General features: G+C 33.3%; 1 protein-coding gene across 1 annotated transcript; it reads left to right on the top strand.

Moving 5' to 3' along the window:
* Nucleotides 1–1,958: 1,958 nt before the first annotated feature.
* LOC145616739 (uncharacterized) lies at nucleotides 1,959–8,155 on the top strand. The gene is made up of 4 exons (XM_081671481.1): nucleotides 1,959–3,015; nucleotides 4,954–5,566; nucleotides 5,657–6,117; nucleotides 7,544–8,155. The coding sequence occupies exons 1-4, from the start codon at nucleotides 2,599–2,601 to the stop codon at nucleotides 8,153–8,155; spliced, it is 2,103 nt and encodes a 700-aa protein (XP_081527607.1). The 5' UTR covers nucleotides 1,959–2,598.
* Nucleotides 8,156–14,492: the final 6,337 nt, after the last annotated feature.

Below are 14,492 nucleotides of genomic sequence, written 5' to 3' on the forward strand. Positions count from 1 at the left end.
TCTTCTCCTTCCTTCTTCCTGTCTCCTTACTGCTGCTCTTTCTCTCTTCTCCTCTCCTTCGTTCTACTGCTCCTCTTCTCCTCTCCTTCGTTCTACTGCTCCTCTTCTCCTCTCCTTCGTTCGGATCCTCCTCTTTTCCTCTTCTCCTTCGGTCCTTCCCCTTCTCTTTCCTCTTCTCCTTCTACTCCTAAACCATCAACAGCAGCAACAACAACCCACACATGATTATCAACGACGCAATAACGAAGGTTTTTAGGCGAAATTCGACCATGAAAAGTCTAGATCTAGAGTTTTCAAGGTCGAATTTCGCCTCATAAACCCAATATCGAGGTTTAGGAGGTGGAACAAGGTATGTATCTCTTTTTTTAAAAATTGTTGGATGTTTTTTTTCGATTTTTTTGAATATTCACGGTGGTTGAGGCTGTATTGGTGCCGCGGTGGGTGGTTTAGGTGCGCGGTGGTGGGTGGTTTAGGTGGACTGTGGTGGGTGGTTTAGATGGACTGTGGTGGGCGGGGTTAGATCTAGGTTTAGGTGGGGGTTGTTCGGGTTTAGATATGGGTTTGGTGTGTCGGTATATTTCGGGCTAGGGTCGTGGTGGGTGGTTTATTTCGGGTTGGGGTGGGTTATTTCGGGGGAGGGTTGAATGGGTCGGTTAAGGTGGTGGTAGATCTAGGTGGGTTGTGGTGGCAATGGGGGTTGGATGTGGTGGTGCGTGGTGGTGTGGGGGTGGGATGAGTTTTTTTTTTTAATTTTTGGCTTGTGGGTGGCAGTGGGGGTTGGACGTGGTGGTGGGTGGTGGTGTGGGGTGGGTGGGTTTTTTTTTTATTTTTTTGGGTAGGATTTTCCGACGGAAATTCCGTCGTAAATTTCCGACGGAAACCAAATCCGTCGGAAATTTCCGACGGACTTTTCCGGACCTCAATTTGTCTTCCGATGCATGATTTCCGTCGGAAATTCCGTCGGAAATGTATTTCCGACGGAAATTTCGTCGGAAAAGGCCATTTTTCCTACAAAGGGTTTTCCGACGACACGTTCCGACGGAATTCCGTCGGAAACCCTATTTCCGACGGAAAATAGGGTGTTTTCGAGGAATTTTTTCCGTCGGAAAACGACACTTTTCTAGTAGTGCAAGGAATAAAGAGAGAGAGAGCCTCATGTAAACCCGAACACTTAGGATTTGAGTGTTTGAGAGGGTGACTTAGGGGAAGGAGCTTTCATGGTGATTGAAAGCTTGTAATCTACATTGTTCTTCATCATATAATTTCTCCATGGTGGATTGGTGGGTTTTTCTCCCGGTTCTCGGGTTTCCCACGGTAATTTCTCCTTGTCTCGTTTATTACTTGTTTTTCCGTCTTCGTTGTTGTTAATTGTCGTTAATCGCAAACTTAGCTAGCACATTCGTTAATCCCTTTCAATAATATGGCACTATCCCGAAAAGGGCTTGAGCAGGAGCCAAAATTTTAATTGCTTTGGTAGGCAAAATATTAAGCATATATGTGGTTGTCTCAAGAGCATAAACCCAATAGGATGGTGGTAGAGAAGCATGAAATAGGATAGTGCGCGTGACATTAATTAGGGTACGGATCATCTGCTCGTCCTTACCATTTTGAGATGAGGTATGGGGGCAAGAAAACTCCTATACCTGGAGTGTATTTCATTGATCAAATGTATAGAGTCACACACAATATGATAAGGATACAATATACTCAAATATATCCTATGACAAGATTATCTTTTAATATATAATCTCTATCAGGTAAGACAGTTTCATTGTGAGGATGAAATAAAATACGGTTATTGGTGATCAAATTTACTCTCTTTACATTATTGTTTTTTAATTCATTTAAAGGTTTTTTTTTTTTTTTTTTTTTTTTTTGTTTTTCAAAAAAAAAAAAAAAAAAAAAAAAAAAAAAAAAAAAAAAAAAAAAAATTTACTGTCAAGCTTAAAATTGAAGGGTTTTAGATCGATTTGGAATTATTATAGTAGCTACAATTTTACAATAGTCATTTAAAAGCCATCCCTTACCAGAAGAAAAATTATATCAATCACCTTATACTTGACATCATTAAATTATTAATTATGAAGGAGGGAAGACTACCTGTCTACATATATATGTAGTTAAACATAACCAAAATTAATTGACTTTTCCATCTGACATTCAACATACTTATTCCTTTTTTTTTTTTTTTTTTTTTTTTTTTGACGGGAACATACTTATTCATAAGGTAATGCATAATTCATTTTGTTTTATAAAAATAATCAAACAACTAACCAAGTACTATGTATGCTTCAATTTGTAGAAAGAGTCGATGGTATTTTATCTAATTTATAGTAGACGGTCTAGAAAATCTATACTAATATATTAAAAGGTGTTACTAAAAATGTCTCTGTGCCACACCACGCCAAAGGGATTTGAACACCTAACCTTCTATAAGAAAAATGATTACTCAACCATCTAAGCCAATCACAAACTATGTTATAAATATGCCCGGGCTATACACTAGTGATGTAGATTATTTTCTGATTTGTATAATTTGTTGAATCATTAGAATTACCAATTAAGGAGAGAAAGGCAGTGGGCTCAAGATATCTTGGCATGATAGAATTAATGATAGAGAAAGAGAGTCAGGTAGCATGTTGGCTAGATACAACAGGAGCAACTCCTCTACACAAGGCAGCATCAATCACCTCGACCTACACTCTACAGATCATTAGACTCATGCTTGATCATTGTCCGCAATCAGTGGTGGGGGTGCTTGATAATTCAGGCAAGACCTTCTTGCACTTTCTCAAAACGATTCCGAGCTACAAAGAAGCCAAAGACTTGCTTGATATTCCAGGGATAATTGGCATCATAAATCATCAAGACGAACACGGAAACACGCCATTACATTTGGCTGCAATGAATTTGAACTATAATATGGTTCGTGCTCTATTAGATTTCTCAGCGGAACGAAGCATTAAAAACAATTATGGAATCACCGCTGAAGCTTTGATTCAAGAACAATTTAAGGTAAACACTGTCGTCATTGCCTTTTTAATTTTTATGTGAATGTTTTTGTATCCTTTTATTTAGTTTTACATTATTACTTTATTAGCCATAACTGTTTGCCAAATTTTTTACTTTTTTACACAATGCTATTTTCGTTTTATTTTCTTTAGCTTTTTTTTTTTTTTTTTTTTTTTTTTTTTTTGAAACAATTTTCTTTAGCTAATGACTCTCTCTTGCTCTTTTAATCACATTAAGGTGGATATTCCTTCTTTCAAAAAAAAAAAAAAATGGATATTCCTTAAAAGGTGCATGTACTTATTAACAGCGTTATGTTCATTCCATCCTTTTCAGGTTTTCTTGGGCCCGCATTTTATGCATTAACTAAAGTCGTTTTGTACCGGGTGTACCATTTTAATTGTATACTAGGTTAAGTCCCATGCCATGCACGGTAATAGTAGTCTCGACAAATGTGTAAATTCTACTAAAACTTATAAAAAACGGAGGAGTATAATATAATAAAATGATTTTGTTACGTTCAGTTGTTCTTATAAACGTTATGTATAATTTTTGAAGTAAGCTACCAAAATAATTTTTCTATTTTAAATTAAAATAAATTTTAAGGTGGAGGAAAAAAAAATGATAGTATTATAATATTCTTGGATACTATTATATATCCATACTTAATTTTAATCTATGTTACTATATTTGTAACTAAAAGATTCCTAGTATATAAATATATATTAAAAAAAAATAAAATTAATTTAGTATGATTAAATTAAATGTGTTGTCAAAAATGGAAATAAGTATTATGAGTAGATTATAAAATGGAAGTAGTCATTCAAATTTGGAAGAAAAAAAAAATAAAAAAAAAATAAAAATCAAAATAAAAAAAGCGGGAAAATTTTTAATGATATCGTGACAAGTGTCATTTTAGGTCTGCTTTTAGTATATGTTATTGATTACTAGGGTGTACAAATCAATAATTAATGATATATTCTACTTTTTTTTCTCTTCATATTATTTGTAAATGGTTAAATAACATTTTTTAAAATTACACAAGTTGAAGTAATAATTTTGTAAAAAGTAAACCTATATTTTGATAATTTATATATGTATTTTAAAATTACTAAATTTTATATGTGGCTGTGTTGAAGTATAAATTTTTAAATAACACATGTATAGTACTTGTTCCACATTTCCACATTGAGAAAAGGAGAGAAAGTTAAACACTTTATAAGGCTTAGAGGGTAATCTTGTTGGGATTTGTAGAACCCACCTTAGCTTATGGTGGTGTTATTTGTAGTTAGGTTGAGGCCTGAAATTTGTATAACTCTTATTTTGATCTAATCTAGTTCTCATCTTACCAAAAAAAAAAAAGGGGTAATCTTCCTATTGTTATATGGTTTTGGGAGTTAGTTAGTTTTATTGGGGTTATTTTGTTATCTAAGGTTACTCAATAGTATAAAAATTTATTGGTGCGGTCAGTTGCATTTCTTGTTATGTTAAGATTTAAGTACTTCTTATTACCTAGAATTGTTTAAGCTACACTTAAAATCATTACAAATTTGGTTCACATTTCAAAATAGAGGGATGGGATATTAATATTTAATTTTTTATTAGCTAAAGTGTTAATATTAGTTGTTGATTAATGCGCGGTTCGGTGGTGCCCCACCATTGCAAAAATCATGGTTGGGCCACTTTATACAGTTTACACCCTATGAATATCATAAAGCTCTCACATGCCCACGATCCAAATTAAAGAGAATAGAGGGAGTATTTGCTAAATGTTTGTTTTCAGATATAATTTTTTATTACATAATCAGATATTAGTAATTTAAAAAAAAAAAAAAAATAGTACACCAGAGCCTAAGATCGAGAACATGAAATATGCAACCAAAATTATGCATTACACATTTAACACAAGGAACTATATTTGATGAGGTGTATGTAATGGTACAGGTGATCATGGAGAAAAAACAAATGACAATGGAGGTATGTGAAGCTACAGAAAGAGCGGATGTAACCTTTTTACAAGAAAGACTGCATCAATTTGGAATGATTTTTCTATTCCCGCGAGATTCCAACAGGAGGAACATCCTTCATAAGTTAATGCAGTTTAACAGCGGAATGACTATAATACATGATGATTTTGATGATTTCATCGTACAAGTTCTTGAAATCTTTCCAGAACTAATCTGTCAAGTAGACCATAATGGAGACACTCCGCTTCATATACTTGTGCAAAATCCTCCTAACACTATAATTCCTTTTGCTTCTGAGTCGTACGATTACAAAGTGTCGCCATTTTCAGACTTTGTGGAGGATGCATTAGATCTATTTAAACCGTATATCAATAAAGCTCAAGAAGAGGCTGGCGTGAAAGGAGGTCGTTATGACCCGCCATGGTTGGTGCAAAACGCGGCAGGAAATACACCCATTCATGAAGCACTCAGAGTAAATCACGGCCAAGGAGTGGTCCAAAATCTTTTAAAGTTGGATATTACAGTCACTGCTAAATTGACGAACAATCTCAATGAAACGCCTCTTCATCTTGTAGGTGGACGTCCTCAGAGTAAGTCACTAAAGTTCTATTCTGTTCTGTCCTGTGAAAACAAATGTATCAAGTCATGTGATAACTTAATTAATTATTCTACTTGATTAGATGCGGGAACACTGGACGGAGACGACATTAAAACATTGAAGGACGCAAATAAGGATGCGGCTTGCACATTTGACAAGAATGGTCTAACACCTCTCTTAAGGGCGGCTCAGATTTATAATTTGATTACAATTTTAGCATTTCTTGAGCAATCTCCTGAAGCAACATTTATGGCCGATGAGAAATATGGCAAGACACTCTTGCACCTGTTAATAAATCATCCTTCATACTCTACTGAGATCCTTCTTAAAGTACATCCTGAACTAAAAAAATTACTTGTCTATAATGATTATGAGGGAAACACGCCATTGCATTTGGCAATTAAAGGTGGACGCTTTGAGCATGCAATTAATTTTCTTGAAGATATGGATCCTGAAGAGATGAACAAACTTCTAGAAAAGAAGAATGATGCCGGTACAACTCCTTGCGATTTAATAAGTTCTGCACCAGAGATTCCTATGAAAGTAAGTTATTATAAATGCATTCTTTACTTCAACCGTTTATTCATAATTTTTAACTAAAAAGTATATATAATTAAATCGTATATTATAAATGAATAGTGTTTGGACAATTATACCCTCTAAAATATTTAATTACGTACTTATTTGCTTTCATGCATTAATGTTAGTTGTCTTGTATATTTATACTCATAAATATAGTTGTGCACATATTTTTTTTTGTCACTAATTTTGCCAATAACTAAATTTGTGTTTTTAATACCAAGCCGAAAGAGTAACTAGATATTACTAGCTATGCGCGCGCATCGCGCGCGTTAGCGCCCTAGTTTAACTAAAAAGTATATATATTTTTTACTTTTACAAAATACTACGGTGCGTGCCATTAATCTATGAAGTATATACCCAAAAATGTAAGGTATATAATCATATTTATAAGGTACATATTTAAAAAGTATAATGTACATCAGTAACATCAAGTTAAGCAAATAAATAAATAAATAAATAAAGAAATTACATAATTACAAAATACAAGCACTACATTAAAGGAATAATTTTTATTAAATGAAAGTCTTACGACACCAAAAATATATTACCTCTTCCGTTACCAAAAGGTTACATAGCATTTTACATTTTTACTCCATATGAAAGTACATTATATTATTTATATAAGTATAAGTATAAGTGTACAAAAAGTATAAGTATAAGTGTACAGTAGAATTGGTACGTAGACCGGTAGACGTCACTCTTAGCATGGAATTTTTGGATTGTAAATTATCATGTTTAATTGAAAGTACAGCCATATATATATATATATAGGAGTATACCTAGTTGGTGATCGAGCTATAGCTAGTGGCCTGGACTTAATTATATAAATATTAGGGGTGAATTTCCTTTTTTATTTTTTGAAAGCAGGGGTGAATTTCCTATGAGAACATCTTTATATGAGAATGTGAGGACCTCATAAACTACATGGTACATAAATATAAGATACGGTGTACATAACAAAGTATACTCCGTATCCTATCCTATATATAAAGGGAAAGGGGTTTTCGGTGATAAAATTTCACTTTCTCAAAATACCTCTCTCAATTTGAAAAAAAAAAAAAAAAAAGATAATCGTGTATGATATATTCACACACACGAATTTTTGTGTGTCGCTTAGCTTGTCCTATATATCGTGAAAGGGGCTTTTGGGTGATAAATTTCACTTTCTCAAAATACCCTTCTCAATATAGTCTTTTAAGCTACAATTCTTTATATATATATATATATATATATATATATATATATATATATATATATATATATATATTCAGACACATGAGTTTTCGTTTGTCGCTTAGCTTGTATATATAATTAATATGAGAATATTATACTTTTGGTACTTGCTTTTTTCTAAATCAATAACTCAGTTTATTTCCTTTTGATGCAGTTAGATGAAATTTTAAATAAACATCGTGATTCATTAGGTTATCGAAGTGTGTATGGAATTGCTTCTTCTAATGTGGATGGATATGTGAACACAATTGGTGTAATAGCAGCACTTTTGATGACAATAACGTTTACAGCAGCATTCACAGTTCCAGGTGGAGCCGTCCAAGACAGTGCAAATGAAAAATCTAAAGGGACTCCAATTCTTGTAAATGACATAGCATTTCAAGTTTTTATGTTCTTTGACATATTGACAATGTGCCTATCAGCAATGGTCTTATTTTGTCTTCTTTGGATCTTGGCTGCCGATAAAAAGCGCAAGTCGGTGATGTTAATGGATTCCAGCATCTTACTGCTATTAATATCATTCTACACAACTCTGTTGACCTTCATGGCAGGGGTGTACGCTACAACCATTTATGTTAAACCCTGGATTGCTATCTACACTTTGGTAATATGCGCTTTACTTATGATATTCATGCGGAAAGATATCATTGTCAACTATGTTGGACAAGCTGGACCATTGTTGTCTTTTTATTGGAAAAGGTTGTGTTCTTATTGGCTTGGGCTTGTCAAGTCCAAGTCAACAAAAAACCCTGAAGAAGAAGAGTAATAATGAGGGGCGGTTTGATATAGTTAAAATTTGGCATGACCTAGCTAGAGGAATGTCCGAAGAAAAAAGGTCTGCTCTTGTGAAAGACGCTGCATCATTAAAAGGCCTAGCTAAGTTCAGCTACTCAAGCTAGCGATTGACAAGAAAGGTGGAATTTTATTAGCTAGGACTATAAGTGTGGTGGCTTTTTTAAGAGTGAGATTTTTTTTTTATCTAAATGTTTGATTTTGTGTAGTGAAATTGGTTGAATTTTTATTTTTTTTTTATTTTTTTTTTTTTTTTTTTTTTTTTTTTTGACAGGGAAATTGGTTGAAATTGATATTGTAGTTATATACTTATATGTGTGGGAACTTTATTAATTTCCTCATTTGTTTGTAATAATATCATCTTTATTTTGTTTGTTCATAAAGTTTACTTCACCTTTATACTGCGGCACGGCAGCAGTATTATTGTTTTATAAACATCATTCTCCATTGTTGTTTGATACAAGTACTAATAGCTGAACATTATATTGCCTCTTTGTTGTTTCTAACCAAGAAAAAAAAAATTATATTGCCTCTTTGTTTTTAGGAATTTTAAAAAAAAGAAAGTTATGTAACAATTACTACTTGTTATGTATGTAGTAGCATTGTTAAAAGATCGAAGAAAACGGCTTAGCTTTGTATTGTGAACGCAACAATATATATTCCTTCCGTCCTCTTTTGATAGTCTCTTATGGGCATTTTTCATGGAAAAATAAACACAAATAAGAATAATAAAAGTAGATTGAAAAAGTAAATTGGCATTGGGCCGGGTATGCAAAAAAGTAAAGAGAAAAAGTAATAAAAGTACATGGAAAAACAAAATTTACATTGGAAACTTAAATTTGCACAACTATTGTTGCAAATTGGAGGGAATTTTAGTAAAAATTTAATATTAATTAATGGTTGTTGGAAAGAACAAATGGTGTAAACATTTTGGGACTAAAATAAGGGACTATTATTAAAATGTAAGAAATTTCTAAAAGAAGAAGTGTGTCACTTAAAAAAAAAACATGACCGGAAATGAAAAGTGTGTCACTTAAAAAAAAAATACACGGAGGGAGTATACAATTAGATATATTAACCATTGTAAAATCCCACATATTTTTTTAATAAAATAAAGTGCAAATTTCTTCAACTGTAGTATTTGTGGCTTTTTTTAATGTCCCACAAGTGGTCATTCAACATGCATCATCTTTTAATAATATTCTTTGCTGCAATTATAGTAATGGAATAATGGTTCAACAACATTCTTTTTATGTGTTTGTTTTTAATGTACTTTACAAACTGTCAAACTAAAGATCTATGGAGTATAGTATAGTTTACAGCTTAACACCTTAACCTTTTTTTTTTATTTTTAAGGAACAGTTTTACACCTTATTTAATCATTTAATTGTGAATGTTCCCTTTAATTTTACATTTGTCAATAAATAATACTTTTTTTTAGGAAGCAACAAGTAATACTTTATAGCTTAGTGAAGATTATCATGAAATATAGCTCCAAATCTCGCTTGATGACATTTGTAACACTCCCACATTTCATGAGCTCAGAGTTGTTACCAGATGCATGTTAATGATACTACACAAAACTAGTATCAAAAATCAAATAATATATATCTAGTGTATAAAACAGATTAAATGAACATTACACATACCTTTATACTTGATTCAAAATATAATTTTTATAACCCGAGCCCAACAAATTGCGTTGTGTCCTTAAGACAATTTTGCTCCCTCTACGATACCCAAGGTTATTAAGCAATTGTCTCCCAGGATAGAACGGGTTTCGTTTCTTATAAAATGGTATTGTAATTATAAGAAACCAGCGACCAAACTAGATTAGAGTAACCGCAACTATATGCATGTATATCTTGAGAGAGTAAATAAAACTAATATTCTGTATCCATAAATGAGAACAACCAACAACTATTTATAGACAAAGAAACATGGATGAAAAGACGCAAGTAATGAAAAGATACAATTATCCATCATAATTAATGAATAGTAAATAATGAAATAATGCAATTATCCATATTAACAATTACCAATGAAGAGTTACAATTATCCAAACATACAATTTGTCATACAACACTATTCTTCATAATTCTTCATTAATACTGAAATATTTACAACATAAATATCCAACAATCCCCCACATTAATGAAGAATTTCTCATTCACAAACAATTGAAATCTAACAATCATCCCCCACATTAATGAGAAAGACTCATAATGAAACATCATGGTATGTTATGCAATTTGCGGTTACTCAACGAAAAATATGTGCATTGGGAATAGTAGTCAAAGACTTTGAACCACCCCTAGTGAAGTCCATCGAGCTTACTCAGTCGATCAGTAGTATTTTTCAACTTTGAACAGCCAACTTTGAAATGTAAGCTAAGACAATAGAAATCACACAAATATTTCTCTAAAATAGTTTGTTCTCATGTTCGTGACCGTTTTGGCCATGGACACTCCTGGTTCTGCAAGTGTGTTAGAGAATTCGACCTCTAAATTCTCATAGAGGCGGCCCGTCCTCACACTCACATAGGTGACTTCTATACCTTCCAATAGAAATCATTAAAAATCTAAGCTTAATATTAAGCTTAAACTTAACCTTTCATGTATAAGCACCATTGTCACATATAGGAATGGATTAGAGTTTTGTACTCTATTGTGCTTTTACAGTTATCATAACTTGGTTGTCCCTTTGAACCTAGATCTTGGGATCTCCATTCAACTAGGTTGGGTAGCCGCTATAATAACTAATTGATAGGTCTTAACCCCATTCCCTTTGATGACTTATCCACTAGCTCTCTAGTTAAACCTTTTGTTAACGGATCCGCAATATTATCCTTTGACCTTACAAAGTCCAACGTGATAATTCCACTAGAGAGTAGTTGTCTAATGGTATCATGTCTACGACGTATATGTCTAGACTTTCCATTATACATGACATTCCTTGCCCTTCCAATAGCTGCTTGACTATCACAATGTATGCAAATAGCAGGCATAGGTTTTGGCCAATTAGGAATATCTTCTAGAAAATTTCGAAGCCACTCAGCTTCTTCACCAGCTTTATCTAAAGCAATAAATTCAGACTCCATGGTAGATCGAGCAATACAAGTTTGCTTAGATGACTTCCAAGATACTGCCCCTCCACCTAGTGTAAATAAATATCCACTGGTAGATTTCGTATCCTTGGAGCCAGTTATCCAATTTGCATCACTATAACCTTCAAGTACAGCAGGATATTTAGTGTAATGCAAGCCAAAATTTTGAGTTTGCTTTAGATAACCCAATACACGTTTTAGCGCTTTCCAGTGATCTCCATTTGGATTACTCGTAAAACGGCTTAATTTGCTAACAGCAAAAGCTATATCAGGCCTAGTACAATTCATGATGTACATTAAACTGCCTAAAATACGAGCAAATTCTTTCTGAGATACACTTTGGCCGTTGTTCTTGGCAAGGTGTAAATTAATATCTATGGGTGTTCTCATGGGATTTATGCCAAAATCCTTAAACTTGCTCAAAACTTTTTCAATGTAATGAGATTGAGAAAGAGCTAAACCATCAGATGTCCTATGAATTTTAATCCCTAAAATCACATCTGCAACACCCATATCTTTCATTTCAAATCTATTAGTTAACATGCACTTAGTGACATTAATATGATTAATATCACTACCTATTATAAGCATGTCATCAACATACAAGCACACAATAACATATCCATTATGAGTGGTCTTAATATAAACACATTTATCACACTCATTGATTTTAAATCCATTTGACAACATTACATCATCAAACTTTTTATGCCATTGTTTCGGTGCTTGTTTTAAACCATAAAGAGATTTAACAAGTCGACAAACTTTATTTTCTTGTCCGGCAACAACAAACCCTTCCGGTTGTTGAATATAAATCTCTTCTTCTAGATCGCCATTTAAAAATGTTGTTTTAACATCCATTTGATGTATTTCAAGGCCATTTAATGCTGCAAAAGCAATTAACATTCTAATGGATGTTATTCGGGTAACCGGAGAATATGTATCGAAATAATCAAGTCCCTCTCGTTGGTTATTACCCCTTACAACCAGTCTTGCCTTGTATTTGTCAATAGATCCATCAACTTTTCTCTTTTTCGTAAAAATCCATTTACAACTCAAGGGCTTAACACCAAATGGCAAATTTGTTAATTCCCAAGTATTATTATGCATTATGGATTTAATTTCACTATTGACAGCTTCTTTCCAATGAAAGGATTCTGGAGACGACATAGCCTCTTTAAAAGTTTTAGGCTCATCTTCTAACATGAAAGTTAGAAAATCTGGACCAAATGACGTAGAAGTCCTTTGTCGTTTACTACGTCTAGGCTCCTCTATTTCGAGACTCTTTATATCTCGAGGTCTTTTATTTTTCCTATTTGACCCATCTTCATGACTATTGTCACCCTTTTCAGATTTATACGGAAAAATATCTTCAAAGAACACAGCGTCCCTTGACTCAATAATTGTATTGACATGTATATCTTCTATTTCTGATTTGTATACCAAAAACCGATATGCACTACTATTCAGTGCATATCCAATAAAAACACAATCTATAGTTTTCGGTCCTAATTTCACCTTTTTAGGCTTAGGAACTGAAACTTTAGCTAAACACCCCCACACTCGAAAATATTTCAAGGATGGCTTCTTTCCTTTCCATAATTCATAGGGTGTTTTTTGTGTCTTTTTATGAGGCACTCTATTAAGTATATAATTAGCAGTTAGAATAGCCTCACCCCACAAATTTTTTGGTAAACCAGAACTATTGGACATAACACTCATCATTTCTTTTAATGTCCTATTTTTTCTTTCCGCAACTCCATTAGACTACGGTGCATAAGGAGCAGTGGTTTGGTGTATAATACCATTCTGAACAAATTTCCTCAAAAGGAAATTCATACTCACCACCCCTATCACTTCTGATTATTTTAATCTTCTTACCCAATTGATTTTCAACTTCATTTTTGTAGTTTTTGAAGGCACCGATAGCCTCATCTTTACTACTCAAAAGATAGACATAACAATATCTACTGCAATCATCTATGAAGGTTACAAAATAATTTTTACCTCCCCTAGATGGCAGTGATTTCATGTCACATAAATCAGTATGTATTAAATCTAAAGGTTCGGTATTCCTTCCATCAATTGAATGAAATGGTTGTCTAGTAAATTTAGATTCAACACACACTTGACATTTCCTTTTTGAACAATCAAAATATGGTAATATTTCCATGTTAATTAATTTCCGTAAGGAATTATAATTAACATGGCCTAATCTTGAGTGCCATAAATAAGAAGACTCAAGCAAATAAACAGAAGTAGCAGTCTTATTAACATTGTCATCCTTAGTTACAATAGTCATTACATTTAATTTAAATAAGCCATCACTAAGATAGCCTTTGCCTACATACATATCATTCTTAGAAAGTACAAACTTATCAGATACAAAGACCAATTTAAAACCATTCCTACTAAGTAATGATCCAGACACTAAATTCTTGCGAAGGTCAGGCACATGGAGCACATTATTTAGCGTCACCGTCTTGCCAGAAGTCATCTTTAGTGCTATTTTTCCAACTCCTTCAACTATAGAAGTTGAAGAATTTCCCATGTACAATTTTTCTCCTTCTGATGCAGGGGTATAAGATGAGAACATTGACTTGTTTGCACAAACATGACGGGTTGCACCTGTATCAATCCACCATTCTTTTGGATTCCCTACCATGTTGCACTCCGATGTCACTGCTGAAAGATGTACATCATCAAGTTCTTCAGAGATCTTATCAACCTCCACAAAACTAGCTTGGGCATTCTTCTTTTTCTTATTGGGATTCCTGCAATCTTTGGCCTTGTGACCAAGTTTACCACACCCATAACATTTACCCTTAAACTTCTTTTTGTGGCTTTGGTTGGAGTCATCATTAGTACGCTTTCTTTTCTTGGTTTTTGAAGAACCTTCAACCACATTGGCCTTGGAAGACATGATAGTGTTGCCACCGGCTTTTCGATTATCCTCTTCGATTCTTAACCGAACAATAAGATCTTTGAGTGACATGTCCTTTCTCTTATGTTTAAGATAATTCTTAAAATCTTTCCAAGACGGTGGCAATTTTTCTATACAAGCAGCCACTTGGAAAGACTCACTCAAAGTCATATTTTCAGCATGTATTTCATGGATAATTAATTGGAGTTCTTGGACTTGACTCATTACAGTCTTACTATCCACCATCTTGAATTCCAAAAATTTTCCAACAATGAATTTCTT

Source organism: Chenopodium album, chromosome 26 (assembly GCF_948465745.1).
Source record: "Chenopodium album chromosome 26, dcCheAlbu1.1, whole genome shotgun sequence".
Classification (NCBI taxonomy): Eukaryota; Viridiplantae; Streptophyta; class Magnoliopsida; order Caryophyllales; family Amaranthaceae; genus Chenopodium; species Chenopodium album.